We start from the raw sequence: 18,212 nt of genomic DNA, 5'->3' as shown, positions 1-18,212 counted from the left end.
TAATGACTATTTTTGAAGATTTTTTTTGGCTCTTGGCACAATTACGTTTCTCTTTACCTGAGAATGACGGAATTCTGTGACCACTATAGTACTTGGAGCCAGTATACTCTAAAAATTTGACAGAGGTGAACTGAAAGTTGCTTTTCTGCATTAAGTATTGCTTACCAGGCAGGAAGCCACTCGTTTCTGGGAAGTCAGCAGTATAAGGAGGCTGAGGGGAAAAAAAAGATCAAGTCAGAAGGTTTTAGCTTTTGCTTTTAACTCTGTCTAAAACAAAACCTCAACTAAACATCCCTTTTTACCTCCAACTCGCAAGCAGTTTTGTCAAGGTGTAGTCTAACAAGTATTCTGGTTAAGTGCTTATATTAAAAAAACTAAAAAGTTTGTGATTTGGACAAAGAACGTTCTTTACATATCTAGAAGGCCCTTCTCAATTGGAGCACACCAGTGACCATTATCATCTTCCCTGCCAGAACCTTGTTGACAATCCCCTTCTTGGATCACATAGCATACCTTAGCACTAAAACTGCTCTTATTTTTCTCCAGCGGCCTTTCTAGGTAGTTTGGCATTGATAAATGCCTTTGCTGATCGAGTTGTCCAGGTGGCTGGTACAAAGATGAGGTTGTCTGTAAGACAGAATGTTTAAAATGAGCAATAATATACATAGACTTAATTGTAGCTCTTCAAGGGATATAATATCTCCAAGCCTCCTACTTGATACATTAGTTAGATGTTTTTCAGTTCCATTTCCTCCAATTACAACTATAAGTTTATTTTGGCCAATACCTCTGAAAGCTGGCTGCCTACATTAGACGACACATCACATCTGAGATGCTAAAAACAAATGTCAGTGTTGGGGAGGGCTGATTGTTCACATCTTCCCTTCAGGATTCCCTATCGCCAGATGGTGTACATTCACTACAATTTCTTGGTTCACCCATTTCTCTCTCAAATAGCAGACTGACTCACAGACAGTCGTTACAGGATTTTAACAGGCATCTAGCAAGGCGTTCTACAGATTTCCTGGGCTTGTCCGAGCTGGAGCGATGTGGACAAAGAGTGATGTTGTTGAGGAAGACTGTCTTGTATTCAAAAGCTTGTCTAACTCTATTCCAACTATACAGTTAGTAAAAGATACCGTCCTAAGAAATCCTTGCTTCTTATGAAAGACAAGCTAAGAGATGGGTAACTTTTAAATACATTTTTATCTTCCGTGTCTTTCAGCAGGGTTCAGTTTGGTGGATCACCCATGTTTTTTACCCAGAGATTCATCCAACCCTGTACATCCCCAGTGGCTGAGAAGAGATTGTGTGATTTAGCGTTTTGATGTTATGGCTTTTGGAGTTGATCAACTCTAGCTACTAAATATGCTTTTAAACAGTAGGAAGAGTAGGGTAATCCTAGAAGGGAAACGGTATTTTGAGGGAGTAAGTGAAGGATCTGCCTTCATGTGAATGATAGAGAGAGAAAGTGGGGTCTGTGAGGGCAGGGCTGCTCAGCTCAGAAAGAAGCCCGCATTTTCAGAAAACTGAAAATCTTGGGGATTCAATTGCTGTGAGCCATGATCTCTCCACAGAAGCAAGATGCTTTGGTCAGCAGGCAGTCTCAGTGTCCCAGCCTACCCTGGAGTAGAAAGGTTTTCAATTAAAACTTAACCGGACTAATGGGAGGAAAGAAAAATGACAATCCTCCCTGCCAGGAAGCACCCTGCTCAATGAATCCACCACAGTAAATGGGGGAGATGGTCGGGGTAGAACAAAACTGCAAAGACACTGGTCCTGCAGCGAGAGCCTGGCAGTAAACAGGCTGGCTGGTGCCTTTTAACCAGGGCCTGAGGCTGTGAAGATTAGTTTGATTCCCGATGCCATCTTGTGGTAAATCGGAGAAACAAACTGCGCTCTGCACTTACCGCACAGCACCTTTTGTTAGATCAGCCCAGAGGCAGGTACATACAGCGATCTCCAATTCACTCATGGGGAAACCACGGGCCATAACTAAAAATGATCTGCCTGACGCCACCCACTGAGTCAGGAACAAAATTCAGATCTTCCGACTCCCAGCCTCTTGTTCCTACTTCTCATCTAGGAGATGGATCCCGTCTCCTGTTGTCTGTGCAACCGGGAGAGCTCAGATCTGCCAGTCTAGATAGTTCATCGTCACTGCAAAAATCCTGATTGCTTTAGACACAGATCATGAGCTGGACGGTGTGAAGAGGACTCTGCATTGTAAGGGAACAAGATAGGGGGCTGTAGGAAGTAGCCTGCCCTGCCTTTTCAGTCTACCTTTTTGGATACTAAGCTAACGAGCCTATTTTCTTCTTGTTGTTGTCTTCGAGCTGTTTTCATTTACCAGTATGTTGTTTTTTTGTTTGCCTTGGCTAATTCCCCTTTTCAGCCGGTAGTTTTTTGGGGGAGATGATGTGGGAAAAAAAGATACATCTTCAACGAGAGAGTGACCACAAAGAGGAACAGGAGAGCTGCACTTAATATGAAAGAGCCACAGAAGACTTTGAGGAAGATGTGGGAAAATGCAGCATTTCTATTTTATTAAACAGAAGCACACAAAAGAAAAAACAGAGTCTCTCATCGTCTTTCCGAGCCCACTGTCCAGCCTAGCAGGATCCCAAATAGTGCAGGACAGGGGTGAGGCCAACAGTGGAATCGCTCTCATCAGCTGGTATGCATAAGGGGGGCACAGCTCTTGCCTAGGCCTTGTCCAACCTGGGGAGCAGATGGGATCCTTTCCTCCACCTCCCATCTCCCCAACAAACTAGGTCAGGGGTGCTCAACCTCCAGCCCATGGGGCTGGGCCACTTATCTTTCCTCCATGGGGTTGTGCCATGTCCCCTCCCTCCGGTGGGCCCAGGTTGGAGCCAGGATGCCCAGCCAGGTTGGGCCGAGGTCATGCCCTCTCCTCTCACCCCCTTGGCTGGGTGGGACTGGGCCGCACTCCCCTTTCCCCCATGGAGCTGGGCTGGGTTGGGTTGGCTCAGGCCCCTTTCCACCACCTCCCTCTCCCCGTGGGACTAGGTCAAGCCCTTTCCCCTTGTGGGGCTGTTAGGGCTGGGCCACACCTCTTCCCACCCATGAGGCTTGGCCATGCCCTCCCCCCCATGAGCCTAGGTTGGAGCCAGGATGCCCCTGTCCCCCTCCACATGGCCTTAGCGGGCCCGTCAATACCACTGGATTGGGACTACCAGTCGGATCTGGCCCGCGGATGGCCTGGGCACTGCCCATCCAGCCCACCAGCCAAAAAGATTGAACATCACTGAGCTAGAGGTTAAAGGAATTTAACTTAACTGAAACCCCACTCAGCATCCACCTTGGCTCACTTTAACACCTATTCCTTGGCCTGCTAAATTCAAACTAAAAGTAATTTCAACCTTGGAGTGATCCATTTAATCCATCAAAATTGGACTAAATGTCTTTGGCCTAAATCAACTGAAGAAGAAAAGAACATCTCAAAAGCAGCCTGTCTTCTTCTACCCTAGTAAAGGCATAAGAGTAGATAGCCCCTTTTGCAGCTGTCATTCCACTGGCAGAGCAGGTCTGCTTTCCTACAGGTTGTAAGCACTGAACAAGGAGCTAACTTTCACTAGAAAGTTTTACCTCGGGCTGATTGCCAGAGTAACTACGACCTGAAGGAAACTTTCAGGAGGTGTTTAGAGTGTAATTTTATAAAGCTGTTAACTAGGTTGAGTTAAGTGGAATTTTTGTAGGCATACCTCAAAGTGGAGGTACCAGAATAATCACCAGCCACAAGAAGAAAGCAAAAGTGAGTCTTACACTGAACTGCTGGCTTGCTCCTTTTCTTGCAGGTGTGTCCCGTGTTGATGCCTGCAGGGCTCGGAGTTTCTCAAGTAAAAACATTTTATCTTTTCCTTCCTATAATCAAGATACATTTAATCATTAACTGAAATGTTTATATTATTGTTAGCAAAATCTCAGGGCTTGTTTACACAGGGAAACAAACCAGCAGACCAATAAGAGAGTAATAATAAAGAAATGGAGTAATTATTCTGGAATAGAGACAATTATACTATAAATTATTATTATAGTATATATAAAATAATATTATAATATATATTATAAATATATAGGTTGTAGCTGTGTTAGTCTAAGGACATAAGCAGACAAGATTCTTTAGGTAAATCTGATATCTTTTATTAGACCAACTCAAATAGTTGGAAAAAAAATCTTTGCAAGCTTTCAGGTATAAATACCCTTTGTTAGGCTGAGGAAGCATCTGCTGTCGGTATGTGCCCCTATCCAGGAAGCCTGACAAAAGGTATTTATACCCAAAAGCTTGCAAAGAAGATTTTTTTCCAACTATTTGAGTTGGTCTAATAAAAGACATCAGATTCACCCAAAGAACCTTGTCTGCCGGGCAGTTAGACTGACATTTGTTTTGTCCTAGTTAGGCTGGTCTACACCAGAGGAAAAAGTGACAAGCCTTCAGTTTTCCAAACCCCATTAGTCAAAACTCCTCTCTCTAAGCAGGATGGAAGTAGTCCCCAAAATCTGCTGAGGAGTTAACTTCTGTGAATCTGTGAGGAGTAATATCCTGAGGCACTAACTTACTCAAAGCCAGCTGAGAGGGAGCTGAAGAGGAATTTATCACCTCATGCCTTTAGGGAGCTAGGTAGCAAGGCTGCATGTGGGGAACAGGAGAAATGAAGTGTTCTCCTCCCCCTGAACGTGGGCAATAAGCAGCTACCTGCAGCTGCTGTTCTAGCCAACAAGCAAGCAAGTTTTTGCAAGCATGCAGTTATCATCCAGCCAGCCCTGCTGAGGAGGGTTTTCCCCCTCCGTTCACTTATACCAAAACGGAAGCATATCTCACTGGCGCACACAGCACAGATAATCAAGGTGCTTTCTGCTTGTTCTTTCTAGCAGGAACCCAAAAAGCAAACTTACATTTATAATTTGCTCGTGTAGGAGTCTGACCATTATCTTCCTTCCTTCTATGATCTGCCAGTAAAGATATGTGATAATTCTAAGTGGAAAATAAGTTCAACAAATGAGTACTCAATGTTCAGGTGATGCTTCTTTTACTAGTCACTGCCAAAACAAGAGGCATTTTGTTAATTTTATACAGCAATCACATAAACAATGATGGGCAGATATAAAATGTATCAGATGATCTAGTGGGAAATACCCAGAGACATCTGGATGTTTATGCAAAAGTACCATTAAAGCAAGTTAACACTACAAAGTTTTAAATACTGGACAGGAATCTGCTGTTCTCATCCATATTCATTAAGTTTAATAATCCTAAGGGACAAGACCTGACTCTGCTGGAGTCCATGGGATCTTTGTTATTGATTTTTATAGGACCAAAAAGAACCAGTTCTTAGAAGGAGCAAGTTTTAGGGCATCTGTACATAATCAAACAACTTACATACACCTCGCCCTCTCTGCACATGGTGTGTGGATTTACTGTTATTCACATACTCTGGCACTGGGCACAGGAAGTAGGTACAGAGCAAGAGTTCCCCAGCACAGCCCTTAAATGATACTGACACCCTCTGCAGCTAGACTGCCAGGCTGGCCGCACGAATTCGAACATCTGTTCCCAATTCTCTCTTTCTCACTTACGATGCCTTGGGCAAATCTGGGAACTGCTTTGAAATAGAGCTGAAAAATTGCAATTGTGGCTAGGCCAGGTTTACACCACTAGTGGTCTGCTGGTGTCCTGAGAGCATCAAACCCTCCTAGCATAACTCAGTTTTTGTCAGCAATTTAGCATATGTTGACTCTACCAGCAGAAGCAGGTTTTCAGATTGTGTCAAAGACTGGGGATTTTGCTGAGTGGAGTGTCACAAGTGGTCAGGCCCCCTGCAAATGCTCTCTATCCAAGCTACATACATTCTCACTGTAGAGAATGGATAAATCAGTTTCCCTCCCCTACTCTCCATCCCACCTTCCACAATGGATACCTACATGATGATGACAGTGAGGATAAAGAAGAAATGCACGCTTTCAATTAAGTTATGATAAATCCACACCACCCAGGCTGATCTAGGATAGTTGGTCAATACGTCTATCCACCTAGACACTGCATCAAATATGGAAGACAAGCCCCGGAAAGGGCCACACTTTTCTGAAGGATTCAACCTGGAAAAATAAAGAAAGGATATCAAAAAGCAAACACCACACTGCAGCAACAAGTCCACTGAAGTAGCCAAGAACACCATACAATTAGAGCACTAGTTCTCTGAGCCTCAGGACTCCCATCATTGGGCTAGTGACACCCCACTGGGCTAATGAACCCCCTATTATAACAGACCAACTAAGTCTTCTGGGGAGACAGCATGCAATTAAGTTCTTTGAAGTACAATGACTGAGCAAGTCTTAGCTGTAGAGGAGAAGAGCTTGCTTCCTTGTCTACTTCGGACTTTCTCCATCTGTGGCTTTTCAGATACTAATAAGCCCACCTCAAACTCCATGGGAAGAAACAAAGGCTCACCCTGTGGTAGTTTGGCACAGGTGCAAGCTCCAGCTAATCTAACAATTGCATTGACCTACAGGTCCCAGAGGCCTTACTGCAGACTTTGGAATAAACTGTTTCCTTTCTAGATGCATCATATAGTAAAGAAGAAAGAAAAAGCTAAAACACACAATGCCGCCACCTTGTTTTCATGCAGTATGAGCACACATACAAGACTATTTAACACAGATTTTCAGTAAAAACAGGATGTGGTTCAAGATGACATCCCCTAGCAGGAGAAACAGTTTTCAGGTACATGGTGGGGAAAAGAAGTCTGCAGACTAAGATGATATAGATTTCAGATGATGGTAAAGCTGTGGTTTAGTTTGCAGGAGCTGGACCTGAAACCAAAGCATGCAAAACTGAGTTAATTGAAAGCTGTGGTTTTCACTCTGAAACATCACAACTCCATCCCGGTTTTGGGACCTCCCTTGCCTTAATCACTTTTTGGTAGTTAGTAGAGTAGGCAGGCATAGCTGGGCTGAAAATTTTACACCTTAGAGTGCATGTCCACATTACAGTAATTGCTGCAAAGTAGTGCAGACAGACTTAAGCTAGCTTCAAACTAACAGAACCTAGCCATAGCTGAATCGAATTTAAGACCAGCTGCAAAATCTTCACAGAAGCCTGCACTGAGCTTCACGCTGCCACAGCTGAATTGCTACCAGTAACTGAGCTAGCTGAGTAAAGCTACATCAAGTAACTACACTGCAGTCATGGTGGAATGAGCTTATCATAAAAACTTTTGAGAAGAGGAGGAGGAAGAAGAGTGAGATTGTCACGCAGTTCATTATTCTTAGAAAAAAACAAAACTCACAGTCACACACAATCCCATTTCTCTTCTAAGCATTAATTGCCTCCACACAGTTCGCACTGCTTTTCAGTCTCTCCACACATCTCATTCTCCAGATGGGATGGGGAACGCATCAGAGGAACGTGGATTTAGGCAAAATGGAACGTTGGGATAGCAGCCGATAGCATAATTATATGCCCCCTATTACCATAGGGTAGATATGCCTCTCACGGTCTTTATAGTATTTATCCTTACAATGCCCAGGTCAGGCAGGGCATGCCCCATCTAAAAAAATTAATATCTGCTTTTTTAGATGTGGCACAGATACAATGCCCCAGATTCGCCAAAGCAATTTCAAAAGGAGGCCTTTCAGAATCTTGTTCAATGAGACTTTCCTAAGGTCACACAGCAACTCTGCAGCAGTATATTCTCAATGTAATAGGGAAGTACTCAGCTTACCCTCCCCATGAGTTTGCAATAGTGTTTTTAAGACAACATGAATATCACTTGAAACATTTCAGTGGAATCCAATGCAGACATCTCTTTCACACTTGTGAGAGTCCAGGCTACCTGGTTTGGTTTGTGATTAAGATGTGAATCAGTTCAGAGATAAGGTCTGAATGCTGTTGATCATTCCTACCTCCAGATAGTGATTGCTACCACAGACAGCACTCCAGTAAAGGAAGGGAAAAACAACAGAAAAATGAAGAGTGTTGTCATTTGAGAAGCTCTCCAGACTTTGCGAGGGGGTTGACAATTCATCATCAGACTGACCTTTAAAACAGTAAAAGAAAAAGATGCACATACACTTGCACTCTTAAAAGTGTTTTACATTCTAATTAGATGAGTTTCAGTCAATGCCATTGAAATTGCAGGTGATTTGCAAGGAATAGCATCCATCAAGAATTTTCAAAGAGTGCCTCAGAACTGCACCTCCAGCAACAAATGAATCACTATGAGAGTGCAAACAGCCTGAGGAAATGCTGAATTCCATTTGCTTCTGCAAGACCTTCTATCAGGATTCCCACCTCCAACTGCCACTGTTCCAGGAAGTTTTGATAATGACTGTGGCTGTTTTAATTTGGCTTTCAAACTTTCAAATATTCAAGGACCTATTGTTATGTATGATAATATTATTGAGTTGAGGAAGATACAGAAACAAAACTTCCCTTCTCTTCTAATTATGTCAGCTGACTAATTGTTCCTGAAAGAAGTGCAGTCTACTAGAACCAAAACAAGACTGGAAGTGACTTCATATATTTTAAAGCCTACTGTAAGGGAAATAAGATAAATGCATGCACAAGAATTGCCAGGATTCTGGGTTTTGATGGGCATTAGCAGCTCTCATTTTACTACTTCATATTCTCCCTCTACCTAATTATGCTCTTAAACCACTAATAGGGCCTCCAAGGCTAGGAACAGACACTCAAAAAGTCTAAGCCTGAACTGATTTAATCTTTGCAGGTTAGTCTAACCTGCCTAAGTTGAACCGGTTTGTAACCAAATAGACATTCCCTCTGGACTGAAGAAATGCAGTCACATGCCTGCAGTGGCTCAGGGTAGAAGCTAGGGGATGCTACAGCAGCCCTCCCTTCCCTTCTACAGTGCTGAGCTGAGAGGCAGGGGATAGCCAGGCCCTGGCAAGACGCTCTGATTAGGGAGGGGTTTAAACCCCTACCCTGCCTGCACCATCCCAGGCTTTTCCTCCGCTCGCTTCTCAAGGGGCAGAAGTGTTGCCAGGCCCCATCCCAGGGCTAGCACTCCAAGGCAAAGGGGAGTGGGGGTGTACAGTGCATGCATCTGTTGATGCTACTGAGCTTTTCAATCTCCCTCTCCCTGCTTCTTCATACTGCCTGCAAACCTGACAGGCAAGGGAGCCATCAGGGGGCTGATAACCAGCTGTGTTTGTTAGCCCATCAACAAAACAAAAGCCTCTCCCATTAGTTCAAGCTCTTCTTAAACAGCTTTTTCCAAGGAAGGAACAGAGGGACATTAACAGCTGCCCTGCTAATTAGCTCCAAAAAGCCCTAAGCTGACACTGTTCTGTCTGCCTGTCCCAGTGAAATTGGAAACATACACACCACTCAGCATTAGCTAGCATACCACTTGCCTAGGGGCTGGGGTCCGTGCTGTGGGACATGGGAGACAGGGAGAGGGGAATCCTTCCTTGAGCAGCAAGGGAAGTCAGGCAGACCCTGCTGTGCCTGCAGCCTCCCAAAGAGCTCTGGCTAGGGAGCAGAGGGGTGGGGCCAGCCTGTTCTCTAAAGCAGACAGCACAGCCCAGGGCTGCAAAGCATTTGGGATGCTGGCAGACTCTGGTTTAACTTACACCAGGAAGGGGTCTGGGACAGACATTGAATAAACTGGTTTGACCCAAATCAGTTAAGTCTGATACTACATTCAACCAGGTTTATCTTAAACCAGTTTCAGCCATTTTGAAATGTTTATGTGCACTGAACTTCTGTTCTGTTACAGGTTTAAACCAGTTTCTGATCACTTAAACCAGTTTATGTGTAATGTCTGTCCCTAAAAGTTTTTCTGTTGGTGTGTTCACAAGTACAGTAACTGTCAAATTTCACTGGGTAGGTAAAGTCTTCACATAGCTGCTAAAAACTGAAGTGGGAACATGTAATTGTTGAGATGCTGTATTAGGCAGAGGGCCTGGTTCTTTACAACTGCTCCTTACCTTTTTCACATAAAATATTATAAAGAAAAATATTATTTGGATGGCAGGCAGCAGAGGTGAAAAGAAGATGCCAATCCTACAGGAAAGAAGAGGGGGAAAGGGAGAAAAAATGCAAAAATATATGAGAATTTGGTCCTTGGTATTCGTTACACAATATGAAAGTAAAATGCACTTCTATAGTTGCATAAAAATGAAAATATATCAATAAATGAATAGGGATATTCAGGGTAAGAAGTCTGTCTGAGCCTAGTGTAGCATAGGTGTGCCAGTTTCAGCAGCCCATGACACATAAGTATTCAAATGGCAAACATGATGTCTCACCACTTTTGATTCCCCAACTGCATGACTAGATACCCATTCAGAGCCAGGCCAGTTGGAGACAGTCTTCAGCACATGCCTAGAACAAGGCCTCTGGAGCAGTAGTGAGATGCCTGTACCATTCTGCCACCTAACCCCTAAATCAGATATTATGGAAAATTCACCATAAAAACTGAAACTAAAATATACATACATATGCACACATTCAATATATAATGAGCATGTGCATCGTGTGTATTTTATATATACATACACACGTGTTTCTGGTAAATTATATATATTCTAATGCTCAGTGTATAATGTCTAATTACTAAGCATGTGCATAGTATAGATGTATTTAGTTTATTTTTAAGGTGAATTTTCTGTGTAGAATTCCATATATTGTTTCAGAAGCCCTCCCACTTCTATTGAAGAGTAACAGAATAGGGAAGAAAAATCTTATTTACCTCTTGCTTTCCAAGAGAATATTACCAGCTGTTGCCACACCTGAGTATGCTCAGTATATATACTGCACATGCTCAGCATATTTGTATAGGTGTGAATGTCTGTATATATGGAATTCCATATATATATCTCCATTCTGTCACTCTTCATTAGAAGTGGAAGGCCTTCAGAAACTTTTCTAATAGCCAATATTGAACAAGAACAAAAAACACAAGAAGGACATAGTTTCAACACTCCAAAATGCCCCTTCTACAGCTCCAAGTTCTCAACTGTGGCTAAATGAGGACTACTTTGCATAGGTCCTTCAGGGTGTCACTGTTACTAGTTTTATGCCAACTTTTGAACAGAGAAGAGTTACCAATAAATAAATAATTTGCCTTCAAGTCAGAGTTTTGAGAGGGAGAGGGCATGTGCACGCACAAGCATCTTATCTATCAATGGGTGCATCTACACATGAAATTAATGTGACAAGTCTGGCGCGTATTGTGCCAGAGTTTATTGTTCCTGGGTGCCATGTTTACATGTGCAACTGGGACCACAGCATGCTGAGCCGCGTCACAGCAGCCCTGGCTGCCAAGTGATGCTCTTACCCAGCTCCAGGTGCTGTGGAGGGGCTGGCTAGGGTACAGACGTGCTCTAGTGCAGGGCTACCTGGCAGGCAGCCCTGCACTGAAGCATCCTCATGCCACAGTCAGCCAGATCAGCATCTACATGTGCATTGCTGTGCACTAACAAAAGCTACTGCAGGACAGTACTCTTATGTACAAGTACTAACTTACAGCACAGTTAATTAGTTTCCTGAGGCCTAATAGGGCCACATGTATACACCTGTGACTTTACTACAGAGATAATTAGGAAGTTCTCCAGTAAATGTCTCATGTAGATATGCCCAGTATGTTTGTACTGTTCTTATCTGTGGTATGCAGGCACCCTTAGGGCATGGACATATCAATAACTTACGAAGGGGTAAAAGAGAGTTGGGCTTTACTACATGTCAGCTGCTCTGCAAAGTGTTATTGGTATGTCCCTACCTTAACCTCATTCATAATGTCTCTGTTAGCAATAGGCAATATTTAGATCATAAATTCATCTCTTACCAGGTTAAAGTTTGCACGTAGATCAAACCTAAAACATTTCGTGCAATATCAAATTCTGGCACACCAAGGTTTTTGAGGCATTTGGTTCCAATAATTCTGAAAAGTACATAAATTCATTATCTGTAGAACAAGCAACTGAGAAACCCCTGAATATCCCAATTATCCAGGAATCAGCATTTAATGATGTCTTATACAAAGCATGAACTTTTTGTCAATTAAGCAGCAAATGGAAAATTACAACACAACACCGGTGTTGTAGTAAAATACTAATTTTTGTGAATATGCTGCATGAATGACATCAGTCAAAGAACATTTTTCACTTCAACTAAAATTATAGTATAAAGCTGGAACAGCTAAATATAAATATAGATATACTTTTTTGAGGAAACTATTTTACTTTAGTGTAAAATTCCAGCAACGCATGAATTGCAGAGTTCAACAAACTGGTAGCCCCAGTAAAGAAAGCTTCTGTTCAAATTACTGTTTGAATTGTGCACACTCCCTCACACACACACACACACCCCATCGAATATTCGCATCATTTTCTGAACAAGTGAAATCAAAATACTTCTGAATTCATATTCACTACACTCACATTAGTTATTTTGTGAAACTATTAAGGCCAAAAACATATACAAAGACACACGTATGAAAGCAAAACAGGAAAATAGACTGCAGTCCCAAACATGCCAGAGCCACGTTTCTGTTGGAACCGTCCTTTTACTACATTGAAATGACCCTGTAAGTGATCAGTCGTTAATGGTTGAAAATGAGGACTCTCACTTACCTTCGTATGAACTCTCCAAAGAAAGAACCAAGCAAGCAAAATAGGAAGTCAACCACAACAAGACGGTAGATATCTTGGCCGACTAACGTTTCCCAGCACTTGTAGAGAGGAAAAAAATAATGTATTTAAGTCAAATACTTGTGTCTAACGTTTGAACACTGGAAATCTGATCCAAAGCCCACTGGAAAGAAAGGGAAACACCTCAGGATCCTTGAGATCAGATTTCTTTGAAGGTTCTACTTGATATTTTTCTTGAAAGAAGGACAGAGTCTGAGGCTACAGTTCAAAAATACAATGATCTATGAAGCCCAGGCTAGCTGAATACATTTGTCATATCATCCTGGCTTCTCTACAGACTCAGGGATCCAACAGAAGGTGGTCAAGCCTGTAAGTCCAGCTCTCTCAAGAGGTTGTATGGGGCCTTTTGTACTGGAGCAAATTTCACCCTGCAGGTTGTTATTTTTACATAGCCTCTGATCTACTTTTGAGTCCTTTATTCAATCACACACCACTCGATGTATAGACAATATTATGAAAATGGTTAAGTCTGTTTCCCAATCTTTAAAGCAAAGATGTGTACACAAACAGGGCAAGTGAAACCTTACCTCTGTTGCTGATGTAGCCACAATGTTAAGCCAGTAGTAGCAGAGGATTCCAATTATAGACATCTTTAGAATAACGTTTCTATGAAGAAGAATATCAGTAACTGGTGAGTCCATTGGAGAAACCACTACCAATCCCACACCACTCTTTTCTATTGGTTTTAAACTGATCTGGATTATACAGTCTGTGCTATGAAGTTTATTCAATGCACTGTAAGCAAGACATGCAAAATTCCTCATGGAACGATGACAGGAGTATCTACTTGGTCCTCCCCTGAGGAGGCAGCTTTAAAACACAGTGGGGTTCCCCTTGGCTAGTGATACATGGCCTCGGAAAACCACCACCAACCAACCAACTCACCCTCCATTTACCATCTCCCTGTCATTTGGGCCTACAGCCCAATTCCCACTGGTGAATGCTGTAGGCTGAGCTGGGCTAAGAGTTTCCTTATATGTCTGGATGGGAGGAAAACAACAGATTTGCCTCACCCTGGGCTGAGGCACTGCTGTGCCACCAGTGGACTATTAGGGGTGGATTCATAAGACCTGTGAACAGAGTACTGTAACTCCCCTGATGCAGAGTTGGCTGCTGGTTTCAGTAGTACCTAATACCACTACAAGCTTGCTGATAATAGAAAAAGTGCAGTTGACTTCAGACAGAAATCACTGCTAACTGGGAGTGAGAAGCACTGAATACCTGGTAATAGTGACATATATCTGATTCCTGGGGTACTGAAATTTCTCTAGGAGTTCAAGCAAAGAAAAGACGAAAGGGGTGAGGAGGTTGAGGAGGGACACGACGATGGGCAACACAAGGGTGGCAGCCTGGTTTTCCAGTTCTGTTCCATCACCTTTCATGAACAGCTTAAAAAGAAAGAAAAATAAAGCATATGAGGCAGACTTTTCATCAAAGGCATCTTTGCAGAGGACTTTGTACATGGCACTGCCCATCTGCTCTCAGAGATCCTGGTGCTATTAGCAGACACCTTTTCAGCTCTCATAAGCCCAAGCAGCTCTTGGATATATAACCATCAACTCTTGTGCTGCTTGGGTATGTGGCCAGGAAGCGGAAGTCAAAGATGTGACCGGGGCCTCACTGCACAAGGGATGAGTAAGGAGATAGCATTTCCTGCCTTGCATTGTTCTTTCCAATATCTAATGAAAGGCAACAAGTGAAACCCAAATCAAAAGCAGTTCTTCCTGGCTGACTCCAAGGGCTTGCTTCTTCAAACTAACTATTCAATTATTAAAGGGTTTATGAGCATATTGGCAAATACAGTAGCTATTGTGGCACAAGATAGAGCAGACAAGTGGGCTTATAAGGCTGCTCAAGGGTACAGGTCCTCCCTGCACACAAGGTGGAGTCAGGCAGGAGAACAGCTGTAGGGCAACAGTGTTTGGGTTAAATCTCATCTTCCCTATGTCCCTGGCAGATATTACACTTAAGATGTGATTAACCAGTAAATCATGTCTTAAGTAATAACCTGACCACGCATTCATACAATTAATGGTGCAATAAAAACAGGGAATAAGCTACAAAGTTATTACACAACATATGTGCAGTAACTTTACGGCTGATTCCCATTGCGCCTTCAATTGAATGTGTGGCCAGGTTGATCAGTGTGGAAATGGAAAGCATCAGTTTACTAGAACAGGTCCTTACCTTTAGGTTGTTAATGGAGAGGTAGTAAACACAAGTACAACAAACAGCTGTTGTTCCCAAGGAAAAAATCCAGGCAGCCAGATGAATAGCAATATGAACCATCCTTTGCTTTAGAGAAAGGTTCAGATCTTCAGACTTCCCTTCAGATAGGGCTTCCTGTAATAATTAGGCCCAGGCTTCAGTCAATAACCCAAAGCAACACCGGTCCAAAGTGATCACTTATAGGATTTAAGAGCCAATCTCTCAAGAAGGCTGGTGCAGAATAGTCCTCCTGACACTTGGAGGATAGACTGGAAGCCACACAAGGAAGTGGAAATCTCCCATGCAAGTTCCACCACACTTCACTTACAGCCACAACTTCTAGGAGTGCTTTACGTCAGTGATTCAATACAAAACAAAAAAAAAATTGATACAGATAAAAAGAAGAAAAAGAAAAAAGAAGATGACAGGTGCAGGACAGTTCAGTCATGGAACAGCCATCTCGGCAGTGTCAGAACCAGGGGCACAGTCATAAGGCGCAGAGATGATTCCCAGTAAATTCGCAATACATCAAGCAAAGAAAAATAGGCTGCTTTCCTGCTTATGACTAACAAGGTAAAGCTTTCTGACATGGGTCAGAGAAACAAGGAAACTGAACTCGGCAAATATCCGTGATTACTATAGGGAGTCGTGTAGAAGAGCAAATAGACACGACTGAAAAGAATCTTTTCAGATGAGTTGCTAAGAAATGCCAAGGGAACAAACAGCTCACAACCAAGAGTGAAAGCTTTCTGCAGTCAACCTAGGGGGTCAGGAAGAAGCAGCTTCTCCAAAACAGTCCTTGAGGGAAACGCACAGATTCAAGTCTGTTCACACAGAACCCATTTAATTCTTTACCTTGATTTGTGTGCTGAGGTTTTTTTGCTTCAGTCTCACAGCTTTCTCATTGGTTATATTGAAATCCCAGATGCAGAGAAGTTTGCCAGCATTTCCAGAGTAAGTTTGAGGATTAACAAAGTTATTACGGAAGGATTTTGCCATGCTGCAGTGAGAATTAAATGTACATCATCAGTATTAAGGAAATATATGGTGGGGAAAAAAGTGAGTTGACCTTTTAGAGCACAGAAATCAATGTCTTCTTGATTAATGAATGTTGAGTCCAGTTAGAGATGCTTCCCGTTCCCTTTATGGCCATATCTCTCTTCAAATTCTGTGTCTCCTAACTTTCGTTTCACATTTGTTGTCAACAGTGGTTGCCTCTGCAGAGCCATTTCAACACAGCACTCACTGGTAGGGGTCACAAGCAGCAGCATTTACAAGAGATTAAATAAAATTGAAATTTTTCATAGGGCTCTGGTTGCTTTGCACCTCATTGAATGGGCCTGACAATGCTTTGGACCTGATAACTGAGGGCATTTAATTTTCTAGGTTCCTTATTCCTAGGAACTGCAAACAGGAATGTGTCAGCAGCAACACATCCAGATCAATAACATAAGAACATAAGAACTGCCATTTACAGGGTCAGACCATAGGTCCATCTTGCCCAGTCTCCTGTGTCACACAGGGGCAGAGAGCAGCCCCCAGAATTTAAGACCCCCAGTTCTTACTAGTACTGGTACGTAGAATCCTTACTAATACTGGTAGCCTCTCAAAAATGAAGTTTTTTGCTCCATTCGAAGTGCAATAGAAATATGCAGTTACTGTACCTGTATACCAAGCTAAAGAAGCAGATGACAAAATAAATCCCAATAGTGAAAATATAGGCCAGCTGCATGTCATAAGATGTGCTGTTTTCAATTTTTGTGATGGTAGAGTTCGTGTAAAAACCATAGTAAAGCACAGTTTGTTGAAAATAGCCCTGAAAGGATAGGAATATTAGTAAAAAGCTCAACTCCCATGCTGTTGATTGAATACAGTGGAGCATGCCTGGGCCCACCTTTTCAAAACCTGATTCACATCATCCCATTTCTCTTGAGGAAGCTGTTACTGCAAGTCAGAAGGATCAGGCCTTTCATCTCCTCATTACTAATAGTAATTACAATCCTCCTGACATGGAGAGTAGCATTCTGAGCATGCTTCCTTCTCCTGAGGATCTAATGGGAGTGGATATGGATAGTCAGCACCTTGCAGGAATGGGCCTTTTGGGAAGAAAGGTTATTGGTGACCCTCCCAGCACTGTGACGGCTGACACCTTATTAGCGGACATCCTGATGAGTGGCTGCAATTTGAGCTTGAGCCAAGACTTGCTAGCTAGGGGGTATAACAACTCATGTTTTGTATAGATCAGCACAGACAGAGGCTAGTAACATGCACTCACTGATGGGTTACACAAAAGTACTTCTGCTTTGAACCCACAAATGTAGGAGTACTGTAGTTTTGCTTCTGAAGACTGAGACCTCTAAAATGCAACACTCCTCCAAAGGCTGGCTTCTTTACTTGTCATTCCATCCAGGAAGAGCACACCCCAACTGCTGAAGCTTCCTTAGCCTGACGAAAGGTTTTTGAACCCAAAAGCTTGCTTAATAACTATTCTCCAACCATTTGGGTTGGTCTAATAAAAGATATCAAATTCACCCAAGGAACCTTGTCTGCCACACTCCTCCAAAAGAATTCCAGCAGCGCCATTTATACTTCCCCTTTCTACGCTTTAGTGGCTATAGCTTTAGCAACTCAAGGAGAGATGTTGGTCATTATTCCTTAAAATTATTATTCATTACACAAATCTCTCAACATTTAATGCAAGCAATGCAACTATTTTGTAATGGTCAAGCAGAAGCAAAGTGGCATGCTATAGCTAATACTAATATATAAATCAGCAGTTTTCATGCATAGGTAAATTAATGTAGAAGAAACCCAGATGACTACTTTAGATGTATTTTCCTATAAAAAACATTCAGGAATTTAGATCCTGACAGTGTGAGTATCTCAATGTAAGTTAAATAAAGATTACAGTGGCTAAAGGCCACACTAATTTCAATGAGTCTCTTGCTTTGCAAGATCAGAGTCTTAGTGCTTATGAAATGTGCCAGTCACAGAACTAAACCATGAAGTTCTCTGTGTATCTTCAGAGGAAGGGTAACCTGGGTAGTTTCACTGCTGATAGCATCCTATACTAATCCAGGAAGAGGGAAAAGGTGAGCACAGCCATTGCGACTAATCCACTGTTTTCTGGAAGACTGTCAAAAGAGCTTCAACGAGCTCCAAAAGCAGTGATGTCAGGGTATGATTCAAACAAAATCAATTCATTTCATTTGCATGACAAGGCAGTTATTAGTTGATTATCTTGTTCAATATATACATATGGATTTGATTTAAAATCGATGACCAGAAGAATTTAAGAGCAAAATCAAAGC

At 42.4% G+C, this 18,212-nt stretch overlaps 1 protein-coding gene across 4 annotated transcripts in view; it reads right to left on the bottom strand.

Annotated features, from left to right (window-relative positions):
• Positions 1-18,212, bottom strand: part of TMC5 (transmembrane channel like 5) — a 39,038-nt gene that overhangs the window by 1,390 nt on the left and 19,436 nt on the right. For all 4 annotated transcript variants that reach the window (XM_014610815.3, XM_019494789.2, XM_059716675.1 and 1 more), the window contains 14 exons: positions 16,566-16,717; positions 15,757-15,901; positions 14,881-15,036; positions 13,915-14,081; positions 13,221-13,299; positions 12,616-12,713; positions 11,829-11,924; positions 9,970-10,045; positions 7,924-8,057; positions 5,944-6,117; positions 4,918-4,996; positions 3,787-3,885; positions 514-627; positions 166-211 (listed from right to left, as the gene is read on the bottom strand). In XM_014610815.3, coding sequence (XP_014466301.1) covers positions 166-211; positions 514-627; positions 3,787-3,885; positions 4,918-4,996; positions 5,944-6,117; positions 7,924-8,057; positions 9,970-10,045; positions 11,829-11,924; positions 12,616-12,713; positions 13,221-13,299; positions 13,915-14,081; positions 14,881-15,036; positions 15,757-15,901; positions 16,566-16,717 — 1,615 coding nt within the window. The remainder of the gene's footprint in view (positions 1-165; positions 212-513; positions 628-3,786; positions 3,886-4,917; positions 4,997-5,943; positions 6,118-7,923; positions 8,058-9,969; positions 10,046-11,828; positions 11,925-12,615; positions 12,714-13,220; positions 13,300-13,914; positions 14,082-14,880; positions 15,037-15,756; positions 15,902-16,565; positions 16,718-18,212) is intronic.

This window comes from Alligator mississippiensis, chromosome 13 (assembly GCF_030867095.1).
Source record: "Alligator mississippiensis isolate rAllMis1 chromosome 13, rAllMis1, whole genome shotgun sequence".
Lineage (NCBI taxonomy): Eukaryota > Metazoa > Chordata > Crocodylia > Alligatoridae > Alligator > Alligator mississippiensis.
The sequence above is the reverse complement of the archived record's forward strand: the minus strand, read 5'-3'. Positions and strand labels throughout refer to the sequence as shown.